General features: G+C 38.8%; 2 protein-coding genes and 1 long non-coding RNA gene across 5 annotated transcripts in view; 1 reads left to right on the top strand and 2 right to left on the bottom strand.

The window, feature by feature from the left end:
• The first annotated feature begins 349 nt into the window (after positions 1-349).
• gna14a (guanine nucleotide binding protein (G protein), alpha 14a) lies at positions 350-10,989 on the top strand. Its single transcript, XM_056375484.1, has 7 exons — positions 350-1,089; positions 5,676-5,860; positions 6,303-6,457; positions 7,372-7,500; positions 7,625-7,754; positions 7,843-7,996; positions 10,269-10,989. The coding sequence occupies exons 1-7, from the start codon at positions 969-971 to the stop codon at positions 10,457-10,459; spliced, it is 1,065 nt and encodes a 354-aa protein (XP_056231459.1). The 5' UTR covers positions 350-968; the 3' UTR covers positions 10,460-10,989.
• On the bottom strand, positions 6,405-9,246 carry LOC130169068 (uncharacterized). The gene is made up of 3 exons (XR_008827785.1): positions 8,909-9,246; positions 7,541-7,737; positions 6,405-6,492 (listed from the first exon to the last, which is right to left on the bottom strand). It is a non-coding gene; the product is annotated as an uncharacterized LOC130169068 (long non-coding RNA).
• A 106-nt stretch (positions 10,990-11,095) lies between the features above and the next one.
• The window catches only part of vps13a (vacuolar protein sorting 13 homolog A), a 37,456-nt gene continuing 34,414 nt past the window's right edge, over positions 11,096-14,137 (bottom strand). For 2 of the 3 annotated variants that reach the window (XM_056375481.1, XM_056375482.1), the window contains 4 exons: positions 13,297-13,382; positions 12,799-12,922; positions 12,597-12,671; positions 11,096-12,389 (listed from right to left, as the gene is read on the bottom strand). In XM_056375481.1, the coding sequence (XP_056231456.1) occupies positions 12,339-12,389; positions 12,597-12,671; positions 12,799-12,922; positions 13,297-13,382 (336 nt within the window). In that variant the 3' untranslated portion in view covers positions 11,096-12,338. Of the gene's footprint in view, positions 12,390-12,596; positions 12,672-12,798; positions 12,923-13,296; positions 13,383-13,640; positions 14,114-14,137 lie in introns of those variants that run through there. The other variant, XM_056375483.1, reaches the window with a different exon arrangement.

The following is a 14,137-nucleotide window of genomic DNA, read 5'->3' as shown; positions in this document are numbered from 1 at the left end:
AACAGTAGATTTCACAAAAAGGCCCAAAGAGGCCTGCGGTTATTCTGTCACAGCTACAGATACCCAATACTTAACAATCTTAGCTCATTTACATCTTTAATGTATGAATGGCAAGAACTAGTTAAGGTCAGCGTGCACACTGCAGTCAGCAGCTGACACTCATCCACTTGCTCACAGCTGGCCTTCCTGACCCTCAGTGGCCGTTAGGAGACATGACAGTGTCGGAGGAGGCTTTGCTCGTTGTACTACATGTGCGATGTATAATAACTTGGCAGGGAAGCTGTTTGCAGCTGGGAACCAAGTTACCAGTGCAGACAGACTTATGGCGCCAATACTTTTCTGAGTATTGTTGTGCAGCTTTGTGTGATCGAAACCTACCAGTAGCGCCACAACAACCCCATTCATAGTTTTTTTTTTTTTTAAATGCATCTTGTCAAATGCATCTCTGTGCGGTAAAGTCAACTCTCTCTGCTTGCTCTGGATGTTAACTTCCCATTTTATCCTTTACTATTTGCAACTGGTGCCACGCCCACATCAGCCGGCTGGACAAAGTTCAACAAGTGTCGTCCAACTTCAGACGAGCCAGCACCTTATCAGAGGGTCAACGCTTTTTTTTTTAAAAATCTTTTTTATTTCTGATAATCTCTCTGGACTTTCGTCTTAAAAGTTAAAAGGATCCTTCGTTTTCAGACGCGGATTATTCATTTAAAATCCTTTTGCCTCTCAATAAACTTGGTTTTCTCGTTCGCATTGAAGAGGAAGAGGAAAATCAAGCCTGTCAAGGATGATCTTCGCCCTTTTCCTCCTGAATTTGTGAAGCGTGAGAGAGGGGGAAGAGAGCAGAGAAGAAGAGCCACACACACACACGCGCGCGCGCGCAGCTTCCGAGGCTTCAGCATTTGCCTTTTGACAGCAGAGGGTCTCACTGGAGCGAGAGAGAGAGAAAAGGAGCTGGTCAGTTTTGAGCGATGGCTGGATGCTGCGTGTCGGCGGAGGACAGAGAGAACCAGAGGATCAACGAGGAGATTGAGAAGCAGCTGCGGAGAGACAAGAAGGACTCGCGCAGGGAGCTGAAACTGCTGCTGTTAGGTGAGCATCACTCACCGGTACCAGGGCTACAGGGTAACTGAGTTTAGACCAAGTTCTTCTCACACATTCTTAGCCGCCCTAGTGGTCCAAAGTTAAGTAATGAAGTGACACTAATGAAACCCACCCTTATCCTTTCTGTGCCTTTCAGGCCAAAGTGCCATTTAAAAAAAAAAAAAAAAAAAAAAAAAAAAAAAATCTTAAAAAGCTCCTACAAATGGAATAATTCACACCTGTAGTTTTGCTATTTGTTGCATATCCCTAGTGGCATTGACTGGAGGTCATTGATTCTCCAAGGATGGATTTTTAATTTGTCGTTACTGCTTCCTGACCACACCTGGACATGCAGGCATCATGGCAATAGGGACAGCACTCGGCAGCATCTCGACTAATCTGTATTTTTAATGATTATAACACAGACATGAAGTAAGGGAAAGGAAAAGCTGGATACGTGTGGGGGTGCATCAAGGACTCAAGTCATAAATAACGCAAGGAGGGAAAAGTTTCATATCTAACTGTACATTTCCTTTCTCTCTCCGGATGTGGCTAACAGACCCCCCCCCCCCCCCCAACATTCCGGGTGTGCGCAGCCGCTCATGGATGTGCCATTGGTTTTACGCACTGTGAACAGGTTTCATCCTTGATCAGTTCGTCTTATTAATTTGTATTTACCACAGAACTACTGAAAACAGCCACATCCAGAGAAAGAGATTTACTCGGTGTATGGTGGCGTTGTATGTCGACATCGGTCTGAAACCGAAACTCGCCATTGACAGCACATTTCCATTTCTAGTGAAATTCTCTCCGCGGGCTGTTGTGCGTTGGAGGGTTTTTGTGTTTGCTCCATGCTTGGACTGGACTGGAGATGTGTGGGAGGTTTCTTGTCCTCTGTTGGGATGAACTCCAGTCTCATGGGGAGAGGGAGTAAAGGGAAGCAAATAGGCTAATAAGGAGAAAATATCAAGTCAGTGTGTAAATAAGTAGTACAGCTGATAGACAGTGTCAGTAAGCCTAGGTGGCCATTGTATTTTTCACTGGCATAGTCCTGCTTCATCGTCATTTTTAATGTGAAGCTTCTGATAATAGAGACGTTAGTTTACTTGTCCTCCTCTAGGACACATAAGCAGGTGACGCTGGCTGGGAAAGGGGCTTAAGGCTTGAGCCCAGGGTTTTTTTTCCTTTCAACGCCAGCTTCCTACGTTGTAAGTTAACTTGTGTAGCTTTGGGAACGACCGGCAGATCAAGTGAAAGAGGAAACAGTGTTGCCACATGGAATTCAAAGAGCATCCATCAGTGCTTTGGCCAACACCCATTTTACTGCAGCAGTGCGAGAGCACTTCAGAGTCACTGTCAAGGCCTCAGCTCGGTCAGTGGTGTGTTTGAATGCCATAACTGGCTGCTGCGGGCGCGCCTCATGCAAAAATCATGCAAATCTCACCCCTGAGCAGCACATGAGCCTTAGCTTTGCTTCCACCACTCTCGTAGAAGGGGCTTTCTTGCAATATAGAGCGTCAGGTTGCTACTAAACCAATGTTCATTATAAATCCTATTTTATTTCATTTGAAAATACTTTTCTTGGCTCACTGTGCGGTAGATGGCCAAGACATTATGGATGGATAAGATCTGAAAAAGATGGTAGACATATTGATCATGACATGTATTGTGGTACAGTGTATGCGGGTAACTGCTGCCCGGGATTACAAAGTTACCGTGAGAGCTGTTTGAAGAGCTTAGGCACTGAGCAGGTGTAAAAGGTCACCAGGAAACAGAAGACTCAGTTATGAAAACTCACTATTAAGATAAAAGGTGTCACTGAAATGAACAATTATCAAAAGGCAAATTCTGACAATGAGAACAGATTATTGTCACAACTTGAAATTATTCTTTCCAAGCCACACTGTGTGTTTTGGATCTTGTGTCTTAACCTATAGAAATGTTAGATGTGATGTAAGCAAATATATACTGAGTATTTTCTTTGAGCATTTATTTACCTAATCGGAGTGGCTCAGAGTTCTCAGTGGATTTCATTAGGATGGTCACAGTCAGATCCCCAGAGGATGAGTGGGAGTGAAGCAGATCAACAGCCTTGAACCTGACCTACAGTACAGACATGTAAGCACTGCTCTGTACTTACAAGTACTGGTCATTTGGATCATTCAGATCAGTAATGACTGCAAGTCATAATCAGAAAAACATGAATAAAAGAATGAAGTGAGTGAAAGCATATAACAAAGGCTTGAATTATCCATTTTTACGAACAATCAACCACATTGGCATGTATTTCTGCAAAAATGCCTTTATCGGCATTAAATATTAATACACTTGAACTAATGTAAGCACAAAACACACAAAGAGAACAGACCTCAATAATGGTCCAGTTCATGAAGAGGGAGACAGAGTTAGTTAATTATCAGTTTTAGTAACAGAGGAAGACAGACCACTGGGAATCAAGAATAAATTGCATAGAGATTTGTGAAAGGTTGCTCTTTACAAAAACTCTGCTGTTATTATTATGCAGCTGTTTTCATGGTTTCAAGTTTTCATTGTGCCTGAGAAATAGTTAGCATAAAAAAAACCCTCATTTTATCAGTTTATGATTGTCAAACCACCTGATGCTCCTGCTGGAACTTATATGACATATTTGCAAAGTCAAAGGGTAATATTGTCTGCATATGTCCAGTAGATCGAGCTGAACAACTACACTGAGAAAATCTATGTATATAATTGGTATGTATTTAAAAAAAAATGTCTGCTAAAAACGTTTCTCCAAGTCCAATCCAATGAAAACATTCCAACATTTACTTCAATTAGACATGATGAAGAATTGCTCAGCTTTATTATGTTTTATTTTTAAATTATTATTGCTACATGTGTCCACTGAGGGAGAAAAATACTTATATTTAATCCTTTTTGATGCATGTAGGGTGGTTAGCTACCACAGCTATTTTATTATAAGTAGTTAATTAAAAGAAATATGAGTCATTTTTACTGATTTTCAGTATGTGTCTTGTTACAGGTTAAAGGTCAAGGATCAAAGTTACATTTATTGTCTCCTGTAAAAAAAAATGTCTTGGATTTAAGGAACTGCTACATTAAAGACAGACCTGTCACAATAAAAATAAAGGTAATAATGTTACATGAATCTGTGATAAAAGAGTGAGGCTGACTCTCTCTCTGAGCGAGTTAAACACAGCAGATGTGCAGGATCATGATTTGCCTCCATCGCAGTGATTACCTGCCTGTCTTGCCCCAAACCCCCCTTATCTCCAAGAAACTTGACTTGTAAACAAGATGCATTCAAATCCAGACAATTTGTCTAAGCCTTGTTTGCTAAGATGTAAAGACTCATGTATTCATGATGCCATGCAAAACAGCCAGGAAACCAGAAAATGCACACACACACGCGCGCACGCACACACAAACACACTCATACGGAGGGCCCACTCCTACACTGTCAACACAAACATGGCAACTTTAAATATTCAGGTCTGTTAACAAACACACATTTGTTAAACAAATTGGTACAGCATCATGTGGTCCGAATGAGAATATTATGAACTTGTGCTGTCAGAATTGAAGAGGCATGTGACAGTAACTGTACGTGTGTGTGTGTGTGTGTGTGTGTGTGTGTGTGTGTGTGTGTGTATGTGTGTATGTGTGTGGTTAGTGGTTCAACTAAAACAGCTATGGAAGGAGTTATCGTGTTGAAATGTAAACTGTATTGAAGTGAAAAGGCATTTTAAGTATAGTTTGTGTGTGTTTGGCTGACACCCCTTACAATCTGCACTCTCAGCACCTTAACTCACTCACACAGCTTCATGGCAACTTTTACTAAAAGCTCCAACTGAAACTGAAATGTATGAATGGTGGATGTGGTGGCCACCCCCAGCTCATTTACAGCAAAGCACTGGCGTATTTTCCACAAAGCCATGGAGATGGTGAGAGTAAAGGTGCTCACCTTCGGCACCCAGATATTTACAGGTGTCCTTTTGGCAGTCAAATATACATTCAAATCGTTCAGTTTGCCTGTTTATCCCTGCACAGAGAAGTTAGTAATCAAGAGTTGTCATAGCAATTGTTTGCTGGTTTAGTGTTTATTTCAAATAGAGTCTTAGCAACAAGCTGCACAGAAACAGACAGATGTGTTGAGTGCTATACAATTATTATTATTATTATTATTATTATTATTATTATTTTAGCATACGTGTTGAGCAGTGACGGAAAGTAACTAAGTACATTTACTCAAATACTGCACTTAAATACAGTTTTGAGGTAGTTGACTGTTGACATTTTATGCTACTTCACAAATATCAGATGGAAATGTTCTACATTTCTTTCACTAGATAAACAGCAGATTAAAAATTATACATACAGTATAAAGCAGTACATTAGAAAAAAAACAGGGTCTCTTGTACCACAAAACAGAATATAAATTACCTCCATATTGAAGTCATGCTTACACATGAACATTTCAGTAATAATACTCTAATAATACAGTAACATTGTTCAGCATGTTGAGATGTAATAATGCTAAAAGTATGCACATATAAAAAGGTATTAGTGGATGTAACCATCGCTGTATCCAACAGGTACTGGAGAGAGTGGAAAGAGCACCTTTATCAAACAAATGAGGATTATCCATGGAGGAGGATACACAGCTGAGGACAAGAAGAGCTACGCCAAACTGGTCTTCCAGAACATCTACACGTCCATGCAGACGATGATCCGAGCCATGGAGACACTCAGCATATCTTTCTCTAGTCCTGAGAACCAGGTATGCTCCTTTTTATAACTTACGTTTGACTCTAGTGTCCAGGTTTATTTTGGTTCATTTTTGACAATGAAGGAAGGAAGTCATATTTATTTTTAACAAAGTGTAAAACTTTGTTAAATCGACAAAGTGTCGTTTTCACTGAAAGTCAATTCGTAACATTGTAAATTAATTGAAATATTAATGATTTTACAGTTTACAAAACTTTTATTTTTTTTAATTTCTTTAAAAAAATGTTATATGCTGTATGAGAACCCCACAACAGCACTTTCAGCTGCTTTTTCTGATGTGCAAAGTATGTTAGATATGAAAATTAAATAAGATCAAAGCTTGATTCCTGTTTCTTCTCCTCTCTTTGATCTGTTCACAAAGAAGGTGTGGACATGTGAAATGGATCATTTTCTAATCGTCTTAATCGTCCTCATGTCTGACTGTGTGTTTGCAGAGCCATGCTAACTCAGTCCTGGAGGTGGAGGTGGATAAGGTGGAGGAGTTAGATCAAGGCCTTGCGATGGCTATCAAGAGTCTGTGGGAGGATGGAGGAATCCAGGAGTGCTACGACCGACGCAGGGAGTACCAGCTGTCTGACTCCACCAAATAGTGAGCGTCAGTCAGAGATTCTGCTCTCTCCAGCTCTGCCACAGATATACACAGATAGTATTAGAAAGCATTATAATGGGCAGGGCTGTACCTAACATTGAAGACACTGAGGTTCTAACCTCAATTTTAAAGTAGTAAAGTATTCTTACTTTTATTTTTAATTTACCTTCTAAAGTGAAAACCGTAAACATGGTGGGTATTTTATATTATGATACTTGAATTTTTAGACTCAAATCTGACGACATTAAGCTCAAAATAAATAAAGTAAACAAGTAAAGGATTCAGTAATTCTCCACCAGCATGAGAATTTAGACATTAATGTTGAACTGAACTGATAACTAAATTGAAAAAAAGAAAAAGGAAAACTAGAGAATATTTTTGGTGTGTAAGTGGGATGTACACATGACTATAAATTATATTGAATAGATTCTAGACTCTTGACCTCTGTATTTCTAGCTATAGTCCTGAATATAGGTGTTTTGTGTTTTGTCCACCCATATATCTGTCTTCCATATTTTGTAAATACAAGGAGCCACTGGAATGAGCACATGAGGTGTCCCACCAGGCCACACAGACGAATATCTGCTGATAGTGAAATAAAAATTAACATTAAAAACCTTCACTTCTTTTTGTGAAGTCATTGATGATCCACTGATGATGCAGATAAAAAGAAAAAGAGAAATTCTTTTTGGTTGCAGTTACTACTTTGGGAAATGAAATGCAGTGTTAACTACAGTACATTGTATTTGTATTTTTCTATTGTAGCAAAGGTCCTTTTCACCTCCCTTTTATGTCTCTCTAGGTTTCTCATATTCTCTTAAATTCAGACAGTTAGTATATTTTCTATCTGCTTAAACAGTCACAAAAATCCAATTTCTGATTTCTCCTCCTTCTGCTTGTGCACATTTTTTCAGCTATCTCTCTGATCTGGACCGAATTTCACAGCCCTCATATTTACCTGAGATTCAGGACATCCTCAGAGTCCGCGTGCCAACCACGGGTATCATTGAATACCCGTTTGACATGGAGAATGTAATTTTCAGGTGAGATACAGCATACCAACACAATAGGGTAATAGCTTACCTATATTACACTGGAACTGCATCACAGGTGACTTATGATGTGGCATGCCTCTTCTGTTGTTGGGATTGGCTGTTGTTCCGGCAGGATGGTGGATGTGGGGGGTCAGAGGTCAGAGCGGAGGAAGTGGATCCACTGCTTTGAGAACGTCACCTCCATTATCTTCCTGGTGGCGCTCAGTGAATACGACCAGGTCCTGGCTGAGTGCGACAACGAGGTGAGAAATCAGTTCATCTGCTCCAGACTTTGATCCCTCAAAATGTGTCGTCATTGCTGCCTCTTCAAGTGCTGAAATTATATTTCAGAACCGTATGGAGGAGAGCAAGGCTCTGTTCAAGACCATCATCACCTACCCCTGGTTCCAGCGCTCCTCTATCATACTTTTCCTCAACAAGACCGACATTCTCCAGGAGAAGATCATGTACTCTCATGTATCCACCTACTTCCCTGAATTTACAGGTGAGTTAATCTCTTTGCACAATCATCTTCAATTTGTATGTAGATTCTGAAAGTGATGGGTCATACCTACAGCAGAGGTGTGTGCATATAGTTAGATGCTCTGTCTAATAGTAAGTGATCAGCATTTTGATTTAACCTAAACTGCTGTAAAGGGGACCTATTATGCTACGTTTCCCCTTACGTATAGTGTGTTATATAGGTTTTTGTGTGTGAAAATGGTCTACAGAGTCATAAGGATCAAAGTTTACACCAAAGGGAGTAACTCTGTTAGGGTAAAAACCCAATGTTCTCCTTTGTATGAAACGCCTCCTTGGGGGTCCAGACATTACTTCCTGGCCCTATTGATTTCAATACTTCTCTTGGTGCTGCCCACCTGCAAGCTGGACACCCCCACACACGGCACAACACATTACTTCTAATGAAGACTTTTCTTTAGTTTGTAGCTATGCCGAAAAGACAGTGTTCTCAAGTGCCTGCAGAAATCTATCTATCATTTTTCCACGGTTCCCTCCACTGCTCCAAACATTATAGTGTGAGCCTGCACTTCAAGGACTGCTTTAGAAACCACGCACAGTTAGAGATGCTTCATTTTCACAACGGTTATTTCTGTAATTCACACTTAATGTGGCCGAACAAGGGACTTTCAGTCTGATTGTTATTGTGGATTTGTGATGTTAAACGCGTTACCGCGACCTGATCACGTTAGTAAGAAGCAGCAGCAAAGACATAAATGCTTAAACATTTGTCGGTATTGTATTATTGCCAGTATGGTGTACCTCGTTAGCTGAGATAAATTATCCATAATCTAACTGCTGAGTTCATTTTTAAGTAGCTGTGCGCACTTAATTGTAATTCATTTAGATTTACCAGTGTCGTAAACCAGCAGGAGGTGAAGCGTTGGAGACTCCCTACCTGTCAACTGTCTGTCTGGTCCTCCATTTTTTATATTCCTTTAGTGTCCACACATAAAAAATCCAAAGGGATTCTCATAAAAGTATTCCAAGTTATGAATATTGTCGTCCGAAGTCTTTGCAGATTGTCAGGCGTCTTGATTCGCAGCGCTCCGCATATTTCTCCCTCCTTCCGGCTGCCTGACAGTGGATACGCTTGTTTTCGGCTCAGGTTCAGTTTGTGAAGGTGGATCGGGTCTATCTGTAAATAAAGATGGACGTAGCTTCCGTGATGTCACCCATAGGCTCTGAAGAGTGATTTTGAAGCTCAGAGTTGGCCGTCCGACGTCGCCATCTTGCCAGTACCTGACTCCGCCGAACTTCCGGCCAACCCAAAAATGGTCAAAGATGTGGGGCGAGTCGAGACTTCTGTGCATGCCGGCTTGTGGCAGGCATATGCTTATCCGTCAGTCACTCAAAGCGGCACGCCCTCAATTTGCAGAACTTTATTTAATGAAATTTAAAGGAGTTAGTTATATAAAAATTCACCCCTGTATAGTTGTCATGAAGTAGGAAATAGACTATATAGACCAAAACTGTTTTTTTGTACCGGGCTGTAAACATGTTTACTTCTGCTGTAAAGTTATGCATTTTAACATGAGAATCTATGAGGATTGACTCACTTTTGGAGCCAGCCTCATGGGCCAATCGAATAACTGCCTTGGGGGTCTCCGCTTGGTCTATCATTTTCTGGTTCAGGATGGACTCTTGCAAAAAAAAAGACAAAAATTAAATCATTAAAACTAAAAGTGGCCATATTAGGTCCTCTTTAATCTGATTGGTAGAATCAAGTTTTTCATTTTATGTGCACATACATACAAACACACACACTTGGGTCTAAAAGAAAATAAGAACTAGACAGAATTTATGGCACAGGAACTATTAGAGTTTTGGGTTGTGTAAGATTTGAGTTTGTATCAACTCTGAATATTACACTTTGTATTGAAACACTAAATGGTAATATACTGTATTGTAAGACCTTCACTTATACAATCACCACCAGAGACAGTGATCAGAGTTAATATGCACAAATCTTGTGGTAAACTTGTGATGTATGTGGCATATCTAGTGTAAAATGTGGCACATTAAACACTGAAAATGTGTATTCAGAGACGAGCCACACTCCAGTTCACACAGGGTTAGGGTTAGAGAGAAAACATTCTCTACACAGTTATTAGTTGTATTTAGGCTCTCATCATGTTTTGAAATCTTAAAAGAACAGGCTTGGCCGTTTTCTTTTTTTCTAAAACAAATGATAGAAATCATTTATCTGTTTAATTTATTGACAGTCACATTGAAATAATATTGACCCTGAATTGCAGGACCTCAGCAGGATCCTGTAGCAGCTCAAGAATTCATCCTGAAAATGTACCAAGAACAAAACCCAGACAAGGACAAGACGCTGTACCCTCACTTCACCTGCGCCACAGACACGGAAAATATCCGCTTTGTCTTTGTGGCTGTCAAAGACACCATCCTCAGACACAACCTGAAGGAGTTTAATCTGGTGTAAAAGAGGAGACCTAAGGGTTACAGCAGGACAGAAGGAAAGTCATGAGGAGAGCCAAAATAAGAGAATCACATCTTTTGTGCCTGTACGAAGCCAGCCAAAGAGAATATGAACATGTTGTAACAGACATACTCAAACTACTAGTCTTTACTGTATATATGCTGATATGCTGCGAATACTTTCCTGTAGAAGAGAAAATTAGTGGAAAGTCATATCATAGACCCATTGTGTGGACTAGTTATTTTATTCTTTCTTAGATCCTATATTTGTGTATTTTTGAGTGCTTGATACATGTACAATAGCTGGTAAGAGTTCCCTTTAGCCTTGATTTAATATTGTGTAGAAATGTTTTTTTTTTCCTTTTCCTTTCTTCTAACAGAGCCACCTGTGTTTGCTTTTGCCTGCACATGCCTTATTTACTCAGGATAGTCAGCAGAGCCACTGGGCTGATCTTGTTTTAGATGTGAATAATCTGTTGTACTTTGAAAAACGTTACTTGACTGTTTCTTCTCAGGAGAGATGGAGATTATATTTATGTGATGTTAGTTTCAATAAGCAATTATAGTTATTTAAGAAAGGGTGCAATTTGTATGTTTGAGATTTTTGGGGTACATGAAATAAAGGAAGAGTGCACTAAAATTTGAAACACATATTTTATTTTTTTTGAAAACAGCAGGGAAAAGAATTAAGCCACTGCAGTGAACCTTTTTCTCCCCAAAAACATAAATGACAAACATTAATGGCAACAGAAAAATTTAGTCATATTAAACTGCGATGCAACCCCAAACCAAAAGCAAACCTTTAAAATACACAGCAAAGTAAACAGCAGCTGATAATAGTAGCATTCATTTCTTTTAAATATACTTTTCTCTGCATAATTTATCAACATAGTTGACATTGCATATGTGTGGTATAAAAACATAAAAATCACAAAATTACAATCTGCAATGCCATAATACAGACTATTGTGAGTATGATATATACAGACAGGATATTATATGAGATCAATATACAGCAGATTGATACATGTAAGTACAGTATAAAAATAGCATGCGTCTCTAAATTACACACTCAAGTCTTTATCTTGCAGAAATGTATAAAAAAGAGGAAAGTTATAGAGACTTAAAAAGAAAACAGGAGTTTTAATGACGCACATTTTGAATTATGTGTATTGTGAAGAAAATTTTAATTAATATCCCTTTTGTATAATCCAGTATAAATAAACTGTATACATTAAATGAGCTACAGCAAATCTAGTTAATTTTGCCTTGATATCACTCGAGCTGTTTTCTATCACTGGCCGATGCACTCATGTAATTTCTACAGCCAAATACAGCTTGTAATATGTTCAGTGAAAGTGAATGAAATATGTGACTCAAATGTGTATTTGACCGAGTGTGACAAGCAGAGCTATGAGGAAGTTGATAACATCTAAGACTCAAGCAGATATTAGAAGATGTGTTTGTAAACTCAAGACTTTGCAGTAGTTTTCATAAAATAAATCATTAAAAATCCATCATATGTGTGCAAAAGGGTGAGTGCAATCAGAGCAAAGAGTGAGACAATGTTTGGTTCAATGCATTCTGAGTGTCTGTGGTAAATGAATGTTAGGTCAGCCGTCCATTTATTTATCCGTTTATAGCATTTCTGTTAGCATGCTCACATACAAACTACTCACCCAGTCTTTCACCCCAGACACATACTAACAGTCAACATACAGCGTCTTTTGTGTTTTTAGCAATAATCACACATGGAGGTAAACAAAACTAGCATGCAGTGAAGAACAAAGGCACTGACACACACACAGACTGTGTGTGTGTGTATTTTCATGTTTTTTAAATTTTTTTTTTATTCTCATAATTTTCTTGCTCTTCTTGACGACTCAGTATTTAGGTAAACTGTCTCTTGCATCCTCCAGTTTGGCAAGAACCCACTGAAGTTAAAGAAGAACCGAAGTTATGACTAATTTTAGCACAATCACACAATCATTTAGTGTTGCACTTGCATATCACAGGGACAATGACATTGAGTAAAACTAGGTGGCTCATATTGTTAATGTATGTATAACAGGTATAAGGTGGACATTTTTTCAATAAATCATATATATATGAGTACGTTGTAGTCCATATAATGAGCTTACCTTGGCTATCTCAGGAGTTTTGAAGTTTATGATCTTCCCAAACTCTTTGGCATGGAAGACTGACTTTACTCTCTCCTGCAGTACACAAAACAAGGTTTAATGCAATAATCTAATAAATACCTGTTTAAAACCTGTAGTACATTTTTAAACACATCAGTCTCTTTAGTGCAAAAAAGGTACCATAGGATTTGGAGTTTTGTACCTTGGCCTCAATGCGAAGTCTGCGGTCCTCTACAATCATTGGTTCCTTGGTGAACTCCTCAAACAGATACTGCCATTCACAGGTCAGCTGGCCAAATGTGCCTTTGGTCACAAAAAATATGCCCCTGGAAAAGAAATTGCAAAGACAGGGTTAAAATGAGCCATGAACATCTTCTTTGTAAGACACCACAGCTAAAGGAAACAGTATACTGGTGGTTAGATAGGTTATCTTAACAGCTAGCTAGATAGATAAGATACTTCATTCATCCCCTTGGGGAAATTCAGTTGTCCAGTAGCTTGCACATATATGCAGTTTAGGTTTAAAAAAAGTAATGGACAAACAATAGCACTTCAGTGTGGTTAAATGTACACTGTTCCCATTGCTGGTGTGGACACTGTAGCTTATTTGTTTTAGCAGCTTTTGATAAAGGGCACAGAAATATTATATCAATAATCTTACTCTTTTTTTGTAGTCAATCAGATGCCAAACAACACTCACCTCTTGGTGATCATGAGGAAGTCGGAATCATTGACCTTGGCATGAGCGAAGTATCTGTACTTGGCAAAACGTCCATTCTCAATTTTCTGAGCGAAGACAGAAAAAAAAGGAGATGAATATTTAAACAAACATCAAGGCAAAAAAACAAAAACAAAAATAAAACCAACTGTCTGAATTAAAGTAAAATATGAATACCAATATGTCTACGTTCCAACTGCCTACTGTAAATAAACATGAGCTACAATGGGCCTCTGCAAAATACCTGCACAAAGCTTTACTCTAATGGAAGTGGAAAGTGTGAAGTGGTGAGGAAAGATGGGATGAAACAAAGAAAATGGCAGGTAGAAGTTTAAAACATTTTATTGAGAACAATAGGAGAGTGAATGACAGAATGAAAAAACAAACATTCATTACTGAAGAAAAAAAGACACTTGAAATTTTTTTTTATAATTATGAGGAATTAATGAATATTTAAACAATGACAAGAAAGGTTTCGGTTGTTGGTTGTGAGAAAATGATGAAAGGAATGAGAAGGTAGGTACAAAGTAGAAGAGATGAAAGATGATAGACACTGAAGAAAAAATAAAGAAAACACATCAAATGAATAAACAACTAAAAATATAAAATACATGGAAACACATTTCTTAAATTACTCTTTGATTTGTTTAAATCTTCCAAGAGTGAACTTCTAACTGACAGACAAACTGCAGCACAGACTACAGAAAAAGACATCTGTCACTTCTAGCTTCTACACATTTTCTTCATCACCCTCATCCTCTGAGCCAGTTCTACACCATTCACTGTAGGCCAATCTCCTCTGTGGACACGACAAGAGAGAAGA

This window comes from Seriola aureovittata, chromosome 5 (assembly GCF_021018895.1).
Source record: "Seriola aureovittata isolate HTS-2021-v1 ecotype China chromosome 5, ASM2101889v1, whole genome shotgun sequence".
NCBI lineage: Eukaryota > Metazoa > Chordata > Actinopteri > Carangiformes > Carangidae > Seriola > Seriola aureovittata.
This window is presented reverse-complemented; position numbering and strand designations above follow the sequence as displayed.